General features: G+C 46.6%; 1 protein-coding gene across 1 annotated transcript in view; it reads right to left on the reverse strand.

The window, feature by feature from the left end:
* The window catches only part of GRK5 (G protein-coupled receptor kinase 5), a 148,350-nt gene extending 141,860 nt beyond the window's left edge, over positions 1–6,490 (reverse strand). Inside the window, exon 1 of the mRNA XM_053984210.1 lies at positions 6,352–6,490. Within this exon, the coding sequence (XP_053840185.1) occupies positions 6,352–6,403 (52 nt within the window). The 5' untranslated portion in view covers positions 6,404–6,490. The remainder of the gene's footprint in view (positions 1–6,351) is intronic.
* Between the last annotated feature and the right edge of the window lie 6,590 nt (positions 6,491–13,080).

Consider the following 13,080-nt stretch of genomic DNA (forward strand, 5'->3'; position numbering starts at 1 on the left):
ATAGGTCTTCATCCTCTGAGCTGGGAAGAGATCACTGGCAGCTCTCAGCTAGCACAGCAGTACCTGGAAAGGGAGCTCACTTTCCAAGAAGTCAGCCAGGATGCAATTGTGAGGTCTTTGTTGTGTATTTTTTCCAGGAGAAACACACTGTGCTGTCCACAGGTATAAAGGAAAAAGGAAGCACTACCAGCCACCAAGCAAGTGTAACATACAGGGCATAAAGCAGCAAAGTCAGAGCTGCTGAATTCCTCTTAAGCTGTTTCTCCTTCAAAATGGGGCAGCACATGCCAACCAAACTCACTGGGGACAAAGGCATGGACAGGTAGGGCTCATCTTGGGGCATAACTGTATTTAAAACTTTCATTCTGGAGCTGTTTATCACAGAGACACGTGGGCTGGTTTGGTCCACGTGCTGCTGCTCTGGCAACACTCAGCAGAGCATCACTAAAACCACCTCTTTTGGGTATTTTTGACTAAGTTCTCAGAGTATTCTTAACTAAGACAAAAAAAAGTGTCATAAAGTTATGTCAATGTCTTGTATAAGTACTGAAAATTCTTTTCTGAGTGGATAATTTCAGCAACACTAAGTTAAATCCTTCTCAGAAAAAGAACATACTGATAACAGAGACAGGCAGTCTCTTAGATTTATTATTTTGCACTTGAGGAAAGCAATCCCATGAGATTAATGGAGCAGATGTAAGTAGTTCTACTCAAACCTCCACAGTTAACATTTGTACTAAAAGTTTTACTACATAATAGGTTCTCTGTGTTAATAAACTGGCTCACCACTAAATATTTTTTAAATGCCTACAAACCCAACAAGACAGATAGCAATCAGGCCATAACAGTTCCACACAACAACACAGGAAGGAGCATGGTCCTCTCTCCAGTGAAAAAGTTTGGATGGAAGAGCTCTTGATTTCTCCAGCACTGCCACATCCCCAGCCCTGCTGCCCATGTCTGCAGACTGGAGAACCCCAGAGTGTCTAGCAAGGGCATAGCTACAGCTCTACCTTGCTCTGCATCAGCCCTGCTATCAAAAAATATTAAAAAAAAACAGTATAGGAAATATATTTCAAGCCAGTTCTATACACACATTTGCCCTAAGCCAGGCGTGGCTACAGAACTAATTGCCTTCTCTAAAAAGTAACTTTGAAGTGATTCAGACTTACACATTCTTTTCAGAAAGTCCTGGAAAATCGTCTTTTCTGAATTTCCTTGATCAAAATATGAGATAGTCTTGACTCTTCTGGGTACTTTTTTTTTTTCCCCAGAAAGAACTGGTTCCAGGAAACTATTTTTTTAATACTACTGCTTGAAAGCACCCTGTTGCATCTGAAGCAATGGCTGACTCCATTCTTGAAATACTTTTTTTGAAAGCTATTACAGTGGCAAGCTTCTCTTGAACTCAAAAAAGAAAACTAAACCGAGACACCACATGGAAGCTTCCTCTGCTTACAATGTTTTTCACAGAAGGCATTTTGGGTTTACTTCAAGGGATGGAGGACGGGACCTTAGATTCTGCATTCAGTGCAACCATATTCTCCATAGAGTTTTGGCTGTCACTACAGCCACCTTCTTTCCTTCAAAATATGCTTTTCATTGTTCTCCTGCCCTTTTTCCAACTGCTCTGCAGCCAAGTTCTTGGAAAGCAATCACGCTTCACGTTTAGGATTTATTGCTAGTCTTCTGCCAGTACAGACACACACAAATCTCTCCTGTGATCATCCTGCAAAAGCAAGCTAAAAATACAGCAATTTGTGAACATTTTGCATGTTATATGGCATCAGTGTGCACGCATCAAAACATTCTGAGCGTATAAAAGGTCGGCCCCTTTTGTCTAGGCCACTAGAAGGCTCTGCTTGGGTGCCATAAATAAGTTTATTTTAGAATTCCAGCCTACCTAAAAAGGGAAAAAAGCATTTGCATTGTGTTTCAGTGGTTGAAGATTTTTTTTACCACTGTTATGTGGTAAACTTTGTGCTTTAGAAACTCTAGGTTTGACAAAAAAAAACCACAGTTCATCTTCCAAAGTGGCTGTTTTAAAGCTAATGACTAAATTAGACATCACAGTTATCATTAAAATTTCAAAGTGGTGAGAATTATCTGTTTGTACAAATTTTTTAAGGATTTTGCAATTTTAGACTCAAATTGTATTTCTGTTTTGAAATGTGTTTCGGGTTGTCTGAGGAAACTCATACCCAGAAAAGCATCAGGAAACATCAGGGAAGGCTGATTTTATGGCTAGGAAGAACAGCTCACGAGGAAGAATATTCAGGTGATCACCATGCCTTGGTTATGCTTTTCAGACCATATTGTTTATTTTTATTACAAACACTGTAGATTATTTTTATTACAAACACTGTAGTATTGTATTACAAACACTGTAGTATTGTATTACAAACACTGTCCTCTTTGAAAGGCTTGTCTTTTAGCGGCTTATTGCTTTTGACAGGCAAGGGTAGATTCAAGACTCTGTGGATACAATTGAAATTCCAGATTAGGATTGTTAAAGTTCCTCTGAGACCTTGGGAGACTCAGTTCTTGGTCTCTCCTGGCTCCTTGTCTCTGATGATGCCCTCTGTCAAACAACCACAAATTTGGAAGGTGACCTGGGACTCACTGTCCAGCCTGGACTGGTTGCTGGCAGCGTGGTGGATCTCCAGCGCTCACGGCCGGGTGGTTCTGAGCCTCAGCCACCACTGCTGAGACTCAGGAACACGAAGGCTGACTAAAAGAAAGGTCAGTGAAATGGCTTTAGACTGCCAGAGGGCAGGGTTAGATGGGATCTTGGGAAGGAATTGCTCCCTGTGAGGGTAGGGAGGCCCTGACAGAGGGTGCAAGAGAAGCTGTGGATCCCAGTCCCTGGCAGTGTCCAAGGCCAGGTTGGACAGGGCTTGGAGCAGCCTGGGATGGTGCAAGGTGTCCCTGCCCATGGCAGGGGGTGGCACTGGATAATCTTTAATGTCCCGTCCAACCCAACCATTCTATGATGCCATGAAGATCCAGATAAATGTTTTATCACCTCATAATCTGGGGTTCTTACTCAACCCAAAATGAGCACAATTGTTATTGTTTTGATTTTCTTTTTATGAGTCTCATCTTTCTTGTCTTCCCTTTTTAGCTTATTCTTCTCTCCAGGCAATACTAGATAGTTCCCAAATACCTATTTGGTTCCTATAATTAAACCAGATGTATTTTCTGTTCAGTCTGAAAAGGGATTAGTGATTTGTGAAATGGGACTTTGCATTCAAGAAATGAGAAATTACAGTTGAGGAAAAAGCATAAATTTACTCCTAATAAATAATGAATGGACTTTCAAATGCAGTAAATCTCCATTCTTACATGTTCAAACTGACAGACTTCTGAGTATAACAAGTAACTTATGTGTAATTTTGTGTCAAAACCTTCATATTCTGCAAAAATATTACAATTTCCGGAAATTTATTCTCTGCTCAAAATTATTCACTGAAATGCATTTTTGTATGTGAACCACATTTACTCTTTTTGTTGCTCTAATAAGATTACTCATGTATCACATGGCATCAGTTAATTCTGGGTGTGCTTCTCATTGTGATCATCAGGATTTAAGTGCAAGTATTTGTGTAGCAGTTATAAAACTTGCCCCCTGGTATTTCAGCTAGAAAGCTCACTTTACATCAGGGGTGAAGGAACTTAGACAAGGGACTACAGGAAAAAAAAAAAAAAGCTATCAAGGCCAGAGCAAAAGAGTTGCAAAATTTAAACCAATATTTGCTATAAAACATTTGTGGTGGCCACTCAGCCCTACTTCTGACTCCCTCAAACGTCCTCACTGCTGGATTTCACACTGCAGCTCTACCTAAACCTCTCCTTGACATTCCCTTTGCTGCTGAGAGTAGGTTTGTGTTCCTTGTGCAATTCTGACAAAACTTCTGCCTTTACTGACATTTGCAGAGTGGTTCTATCATTTTTCTTCTCCTAACATTAAGGACCACACTGCAGGCACCAACCAGCACGCGATTGAGCTAATACACCTTTTAATTTTGACTTCACAAGTGGAAACACACAGGCACTTACTTGGCTTAGGCTACACGTTCACCCAGCTAAATCTATAGATGGAGTCTGCAGAACCTGGAACAAACTTGTTTTTGTTTTAGATACCGTAATCTTCAGTATATTAACTCTTGGTCTTACATGTGGTGTCTGCCTTCTTCATCTGCAATGAAAGCCACCCACATTACTTGCTGCAAATTTTAAAACAACTTTACTCACAGCAGCTTGCAACAATGACTGAAGTGTGGCAACCTATCTCATACAGCAATAGTACTTGTGGCTCTGTTGCCAGGTACATCATTTGCCCTTGTTCTTCCTTTAAAAAAATTCATATCCCCTCAAAAAAAAAAAAAAAAAAAAAAAAAAAGCTTTAAAATAAATTAGCAACAGGCCTCCGAAATATGTTGTTGGAGGTTCATACATGATTTAAAGAACACTTGGAATGTAGTTTGGAGGAAATCTTGATAAATTTCTGCCATTTGGATTATAGCTAACAGCTTCTTTAATGCAACTCTAAAACAATAAAGCAACATGACTATAACCATCTTCCTGAGAATGGTAGAAAAGGACCATAAAACTGAGCGGCACATTTAAAATTACTTGCAAAATATCAGCTCTCTGTAAACAACACACAATAACTGTAATTAATACCAGTCCTTTAAAGTATTCCTAAAGTAAAGTATTCCTAAAGCCTACTGAAATCTAAACCAGCATTGTGTGACTGGTAGCAACAACTACATCCTAAACAACATTAAAAATGACAACAGAATATAAAATCTCCATCAGAAGTCAAAAAGTTATAATTCATTGATCTGCTGAACACCTTTGCCCTTATTATTTGTAGAGCTTTTTTGGGGATGATCTCAGGACTTTACTCTTTAGCTAAGCCTCAAAAGTTCAACAGCCTGTGAGTTATATAAACACTACTTTACAATTTGAGTTATTTTCCCAGCAAAAGGATCGCTCCAGGGGCAGACTATTTCAATGATCTCTCTTACAAAATGAACGCTGCTTTACTCGTAGTTCCACAGCTTCAGAGCGGCCGAAGCTGAAGCCCACCCAAGCGGTGCCCAGCCTCGCTCGCAGGCAGCTCCAGCGCTCCGGCGAACAGCGGAGAACAGCCTGCAGGTTGTACCGCACCTAATAACGCCTGGTCCAGCAAGTGCTTTCAGGGAAGAAACTCTGACCAAGGGCTTGGAAAAATGCCTTATTTTAAGCAACAAGCAAGTAAATAAACAGAAACATAAAAATGGGTTGGAGCAGACAGAAGGCGATCGCGTCTTGGCAGCGATGCCGCAGCCGTGAGACGTGTTGCTTGTGCGAGGCGCTCCCGCTCCAGCCGGAGGGATGCTCCCGGGCGGACGGGGCTCCGCGGGGAGCCCCGAGCCCCGGCCCCGCCGTGCCCGGCGCCCGGCTCCGCGCCCCGCAGCCGCGGGAGGATTTCCGCCCGCGCGGGGAGAGGAAACTGCGTCCGCTCCCGACGCGGGGAAAGAATGCCCCGGGAGCCCGATCCACCGGTGGTTGTCGGGGCTCGGTTCTGCGAGCCCGCGGGGTCGGGACGGGGATGCTGCCGGGAGCCCCCGCCGCAGCCGGCAGCCGAGCGTCTTTGCAGGGCGCCCCGCGCCGGGCAGCGGCGGCTCCGCGCCCGCGGCTCCGGCTTCGCCCGGAGCATCCCCGCTGCCCGAGCGCGGCGGCGGCCGCGGGGGACAGCCCCCGCTCGGAGACCCCCGCGCCACCCGCGGGCGGGGGCTGAGCCCCCAGCCCCTCCGTCCGGCTCCGGCTGGGGACAAACACGCTCTCAACAATGGGCATGTTTGCAGCAACATGATCTCACCTAATAACGCCGAATAAGGCAATGACTGTACGGGGAAGCGATACGATCCTGCCGGTCTCACCACACGGCGCGGAAAGCTATTTGCAGATTTGCTAAGCCCTTTTGAATGAATGCATCTGCAGCTGACCTTTAACAATAGACGCTGAAATAGCACAATCTGTGGGACCAGATTTGAGGGGGGGAGGCGGGAAGGGGGAAGGAAGAGATGGGTGAATATTGTAATCTCTGCAATCTCATTCACTTCCTTTCCCAAACCCCCGCGCACAGGGAAAAACAGCGGTATTTTCCTTTTCGCCGGGGCTCCGTCTCAAACAAGCCGTTTCCAACGCCGGCACAGCCACATGGCACCCCGAGAACCACCGCCGGCGGGACCGGCGCGCATCCCCGCCGGTGCCCGCCCGCATCCCGCGGGCATCGCTCCGCGGAGGGGCGACTGCGACAAGGATGCTCCAGCCCCCTCTCCCCTCCCGCCGCTCTCTCACCTTCCCTGGCTTTCAGCAAAACGGTGTTGGCAACGATGTTTTCCAGCTCCATTGACGAGCTCGGGCAGCGCAGGCAGCGGCACTGCAGCAGGACGTCACTCCGAGGTGCGGAGTCTCCGGGCGACCACCCGCCTCCTGCCCCTAGCGCGCTGTCCCCCCGCGCATCATCCCCGCCTGCCCGCCCGCTCCCCCGCGCTCCCCGGGCGGAGGCGGCGCTCCCCGCACTGCCTGCTCCGCCGCGCCCCGCTACTCCATCCTCCGCCCCGCCGGCTCCCCCGGTGGTTTGAGGGCTCGGGCGCTCCTGCCTCCCTCCCTCGGGGGTGTGGCACCGCGGAGCGGCCCCGCAGCCCCGCGCAGGCGCCGGCCCCGCCGGGCCGGGCACGACGGGACGTGTAGTCCTGGGGCGGCCCCGCCGCACCTGGCGCCGGCTCCGCAGCCGCGCAGGGTCCCCAGGGAGGGACGGTCACTGTCCGCCTCGGGGAGGGGGAGAGCACGGGCAGGGGCACGGACAGGGGCTGGCCAGAGCGTCCCGGGCGGTGGGGATGGATGTTCGCCGCCGGGGATGCGCGGGGCGATGCTCGGGGCTCCCGCGGTCCTGGCTCCGGCGCAGCCCTGGTGCCGCGCTCCATCCCGCGGAGGCGGCCCGGGGCTCCGACTGTCTTTCCCGCGGTCCCCAGGGCTCCCCGGCCCGGCTCTCCGTGCTTGTCACCCCTCCGCAGGTGCCCACACTCGTGGGAAGGGGTCGCCGACACCCGGCAGACGTCTTCCGCCCCCCCGCCCTTCTCCTCGGGACGAGGCTTCTCGCCTTTCTCGGGATCTCAAAAGCCCCTACAGAAGAACCCGAGGGAACCCCATCTCTTCCGCCACACCATTGTTTTCATCCTTGTAAGGAACTGTGTGAAGCATCAGCCACTTGTGGAAAGTTTGTGAATTTTAAGCGCTAGATTACAACATAAACTCTCTCCTGTCTACATAGGACAGATGCTCATGTCAGCATGATTCTGATTTTCCTAGCAACGGGGTAGATCGATTCATCAGGTCAAGCAATGAAAGAGAAATAAAAACGACCCATTACTCTCACTGACACTCTTCCTCTATCTATATTTGCATTGATTAAATCCACATGAAGCAAATCAAATTAACATGCACTTTCTTGTAAGTGGAGCATAGATACTACTCTTTTCTTCTTGTTTTTTTTTTATTGTACCAATTTTTTTCTTTCCACAGCCACACAGAAATGGCCTGCAATAGCAGAGCTTGCAGACTGCCTAGAACACATTTTCTGAACATAGGAAATAGATGAGAAATGCATTTAATGAATAATACCTTGGGGGTAAAATTGCTACAATAAATGCCTTTTGTACCTGATTAAGTGTCAAAGGTTTGACCTTTGAAAGTTATTTTGCATAGCAGGTGGCACTGCTATGCGCAATCTTCCACAGCCTTTCTCTCCTGTCGCTTCAGAAAAACATTCAGCTTTCAGAGCCATTCCATGTTGTGGTTACTTTCTTTGTAATACAAGTTCTATGCAGCAGCAGTTGTGTCTGTAAGTACCGGAAGATTTTTCTCTGATTAAATAATTCTTGAGGGAGAAATTGCTTCCTGGAAACCAGAGCCTTAGCACAGAGATGAGGTTCCTAAGGAGCATCTGCCCTGCTTGTTGTTTGAACTCTTCTGTGCAAGCACTGATGTAAACAGACCAGATTATGCTCAGTTCTAAGTGCACTCCACATCCCTGCCCAGCCTCCCACTAATGATCATCAGAAGGACAATGCAAACATCGCAACAAGGCTGATGGTCGGTGGAAGACAGAATTTTTATTATACAGAATGTTTTTAATGCTACAAGCAACTCCTCTCTCCAGAGGACAAATGAAGGCGTGTGTCTAAGTGCCCACTTTGTGAAGCACCACTCACTGCAGCAGCACTGGCATATTGCTGTTTCTGCTGCACCTCAGGATGAGACTGACCGGTGGGATTTATCTTCATGGGAGACTCCACAGGGAGCACTGACTGTGTTTGGTGAGTTATTTTTATAGAGGTGCCTGAATGAAGAGGGCAGATCTTGAAGAGCTCCAGTATGAGTTGCACTGGAAATCAGCACATGCACCCAACAGCTCTACTGCTCCTCTTATCTAATATCTGTATGTACCTCGAGATATGTGGAGTCACCCACAGTGTTGCCCTGTGGGACAAAAGCATGACTCCAGCACGCTGATATTGTCCTGTATAGTTTCAAATATCTAATTCTTGAAAGGTCAAACCTATTTATCAAAAGAGTTACGACAGATCTGTCTGGAGTTTGGAAATCCCACGGAGCTACCTAGCGTTCATGAGCGGCGCAGCTCCCGCAGGCTCCACGATCCTGGCGCCAGAGGCACGCTCACCCAGCTCCCGCAGGAGCAGGGACAGCCCGGCAGCAGCGTGTGTGCTGTGACACACGGGTTATTCCAGCTCAGCTGCATGGCTGGGCGTTGAAGTGGACCAGAGGCAGCCACATAACTTAAATGTGGCTGAGTGCAGGGAGCGGGGGTAGCTGAGCTCTGCTACTGGGCTGCTGAGGGTCTGCAATGTGTGTCTGACTTACACATCTACATGGAGAGCAGCGATTCTGACTCCATGCCTATGGGGAAGACCAATGGAAGGTTTTTTTTGTCAATATTCTTATGTTAACTAACAAAGCCCCTCTTGTTTCTAATAAATCTGACTCGCTGTGGGGCACTAGGACATGGAAGGAGGTGTGTTCCCTAGCACGCAGTAGCACTACTTTGAAAAACAAAATCAAAGTGATTAGTCCTCACTGCATCTCTCTTTTCTACTGCATTTTTTAAGCCTGATTAAACCCCTGATATATGACAAAGGGGTCTGAGATGGATGGCCCCTTTCATGGATGTGGCTCCCCATGTGTTGCCAGAGCAAGTTCCACTGCACAGAAAAGTCCATCAGTTGGCTTTTGCAAAACCTACTGCAGCATTTGGACTCTTACCTCATGAGTGCTTCACAGCTGTCAGTATCTTCATTCTCATGTCACCTGGAACAAGTGGTTCACAAAACCAACAAAAAAAAATCAGGAAGAGGTAGATTTATTTATATTCATTTTCTCTTGTGGCGACACAAGTCCTTTAATTTCAAGCTATGTCCCCACCTGATTTAATGGAACAGTCAGGTTCTCTGTGACAGAGGGAGAAGGAAACAGGAGACATATAAATCTGTTCCTCTGCTTATCTGACTCTATTCACTCTTGTAAAATGGTGCTGAAATACGTGGACTCAAAGACAGGGTGGCAGAGAAGGAATGCAGGGAAGGAACACAGGACTCTTTTGCTGGCCAAAATATCCTGATTCAACATTTGAATGAGAAAAGGAAAATTTAGTCTGAATCATATGCAGAAGCAACCAGTATTGGAAGGAGAAAAAAAAAAAAAAAAAGAAGAGGCTACAAAAAAAAAATTCATATTCTGAAAAATGTGCTTTCTAAGGTGCTTTAAAAATGTGCTTTAAAATTTCCATCTGAAGTTATTCAGGAGAGGCTCCTAAAAACCTAAAAGTGCTGAACATCAGGGTAAAGCAGGGCTGGCAGCCATCTTTCCTTTATGGGAAAAGCGAGGTTTGTAAATGAAACGCCAACACCGAGCGAGACCCAAATGCATCAGTGTAATAGGAACAGGGAAGCAGCGAGGCACAGTGTGATATTCTGAGCCACTCGAAGGATGAGTCATCGGCAGGGTGGGCTCGCACAGCTCCAGCCAGAAACACAGCAGCAACACACCCAGTTTTATCCTGGCTCCAGAGAAAAACCGCTCGGCCTCAGCACGGCCGCCTCGACAGCGAAGGATAAGACCCCCGGTGGACCAGATGTCAGAAAGGCTTTTGCCTATACTTATCAATTGGAAACATACCCTAACAGCAGCTATCTCCTAAATCCATGTTCTAACACTTAATTAATGCAGTAAAGCCCGTTCATGATATCCCTAAGCTGGATAGTGCTTGGGATTGCTTCTGGAACTTATTGCTACGAACGGGCAAATTCTTTCTCCTCCTGCTGAGCTTGGGTATCAGCAGGTGGGAGCACACAGGCCTGTGAGAGCATTTGCAGGCAGCTGGAATATTTTTCCAGCGCCCCTGTGTGCAAGGACAGAGGCTGCCATCTACCAACAGTCACGGGGTGATGCATCGTGTTGCCTAAGCCAACTTTTTGCTTTGGTTTAGATAGAAATGTTTACGCCTCTGTTGATTTTTCCCATTTCCCAGCCTCTTTTTCAGTTACCTATTTCCTCATGGTAGAGGACAAATGATTGTTACAACATTTGAGCACATGGAATAACATAACCTTCTAGAAGATGAGCAGACTTTAGTCTTAAACAAACAGATATATGTATCCCATACTCTGCACAGAATTTGCCACTCGGTGATCCACAGCAGCAGTTCCCATTTGGGATTTGCTTATCCCTTTTATCAAGTGTAGAGAGAAACAGCTACTTTTCCCCTAAAATTCTGTTGTGTGAACGATGATCTTTCAAAGAGCTCTTTAAAATCTAACACTTACAAAACAATAATGGAAACAACACACAAGCATTATCTGTATTTTTTAACAACCAATCTTGTAGTTTTTCACCAGAAAGACATAGTTAACTATTCTCAGATAGGAAAAGAGAGGCACAAAATGGGAGCAGGCAGATAAGTGTCCTAACCAAAAAGAACATTCACATCTCTCATTATCTATTCAAGTGCCTTATGGACTTCTCTGTACCTTGTATACCAACTTCTCCCTAAAGCCTGCTGAAATCCCTGGAGAGTCTTTCACCAACTTCACATGTCAATTTGAATCAGACTTAAAGACAGCAAAGGAGACATCCAATAAGATTTGGAAAAAGATGTGCCTATGGTATCACTCGGTAGATTGATTTTGAGCTTTGGATGTCAATAAGAACCAGGTTTAGCAGCTGCTCAAGCCTGTGCCAGATCCAGAGCTGATGAAAATGGAACAAATTTTATCAGGTGCACTTTGGCAGTGACAAGGTTCATCTTCAGATTGTGGGGATGCTCATTTTGCAAAAGCAAAATGGAAAATACCCCAATTAAATGGCAGTAGTTCAAGCTTTTGCACAGAAGTCTGAGAAGCTGAGTTACGCTGCCTCCATGACAAAGCATGAGCAATATTTCCCCACCTGCAAGCCAAGAGTTTAAACAAAGAGTTTTAAACAAATATAACTTTCCGGGGATGGGGGGAAGGGCATTGGTTTAGAATACATAAACTTAGAAGTTTTGTGAATAATCATCTGTGGATGAGACAGCCATCCTCAGGAAATCCGAGCAACAGCCTTTTTTTGGCTGCCACAATGCAGCTCCCACACCTGAGGGAAAGGACCCAGCCACTCCTGGACACACAGTTTGCTGCCCAGCCCCAGGGCACTCGTCTGGGTGAGCACATCTCTGTGCCAGGTTTCAGACACGAACGCAGCCATGCCATCCTGCACTGCTCTGGAAAGAATCAGCCCAGGTAATGGCTGATGGGCTTGCTGCTCTCCACCTACAGCCACTGCTCCACAGGTGTCCCAGGCTCAGCTTCACTGCTCACTGCTCTGCTTGCAGCAGCACAAAGACCTCCCACACCTCTACTCTGGTCACAATCTCCACAATCGCTCCTTCCCTCTCCTAATCCAAGGCTGCAGACTAGGGCACGGCTCACCCACACTCTACCTGACATATTTTCTAATGTACAAATTGTTTACTCCCTTCCACTTTCATGTTTTGAGTAGATAACATTATTCTGGCTGCTTTGCTAGGAATTACTTTCTTTTTTGAGAAGATTTTCAGAGCCACATTTCCAGCTGTCATTGGCTACATCTGGATTAATAAATTCAAGGTGCCAGTGACTGAAATTTGCCATGATGTTAAGTGCCCAGAAAGGTCTCAGCACACTTTTGGACAACACCAACTAATACCGCCCCAAACAATTCCTAGGCATAGTAGGGAGTTAATACCAGCTAGTTGTCAACCCTAACTGGCAGGTTGAACACAATCCTCCCTCTTTTGAAGGCTCAGAGGTTCACTATTACAACGGTGACTGGACCATGCAGATGGATCAGTACCAGGAATAAGTTCAGAAGCATAGATTTAGCATTCATTGAGTTCATCCCAGTTCAACTTTAGTAACTAGAAGTTATTAAAACCAGAAGGGAAACTGGGTTCAGCTTGGTTTAATTGTTTAGATGAAGGAACACAAAGAAAGAAGCTAGGAGCTGCGAAGATGGTGAAGGGCCTTGAGGGGATGCTGTATGCAGAGCAGCTGAGGGCACCTGGTCTGTTCAGCCTGGAGAAGAGAAGACTGAGGGGACAACACATTGCAGTCTACAACTTTGTAAGAGGAAGAGGAGGGGGCAGACACTGATCTCTGCTCTGTGGTGATCAGTGACAGGACCTGAGAGAATGGCCTGAAGTTGAGTCAGGAGAGGTTTAGGTGGTATATTAGAAAAACCATCAGGTTTTAGAAAAAACAGAGGGTGATTGGGTGCTGGAACGAGCTCCCGAGGGAAGTGGGCACAGCACCAAGCCTGAGAGAGTTCAATAAGTGTTTGGACAATGCTCTCAGGCACATGGTCTGACTCCTGGTGTGCAGGGTCAGGAGATGGACTTCGATAACCCTTGTATATTCCTTCCAACTGAGAATATTCTGTGATTCTGTAACTATAATCCAAGTGAGTTCAACAAAGTCAGAGCCAGTTGTAAGC

Source organism: Vidua macroura, chromosome 8, assembly GCF_024509145.1.
Source record: "Vidua macroura isolate BioBank_ID:100142 chromosome 8, ASM2450914v1, whole genome shotgun sequence".
NCBI classification, from domain to species: Eukaryota; Metazoa; Chordata; class Aves; order Passeriformes; family Viduidae; genus Vidua; species Vidua macroura.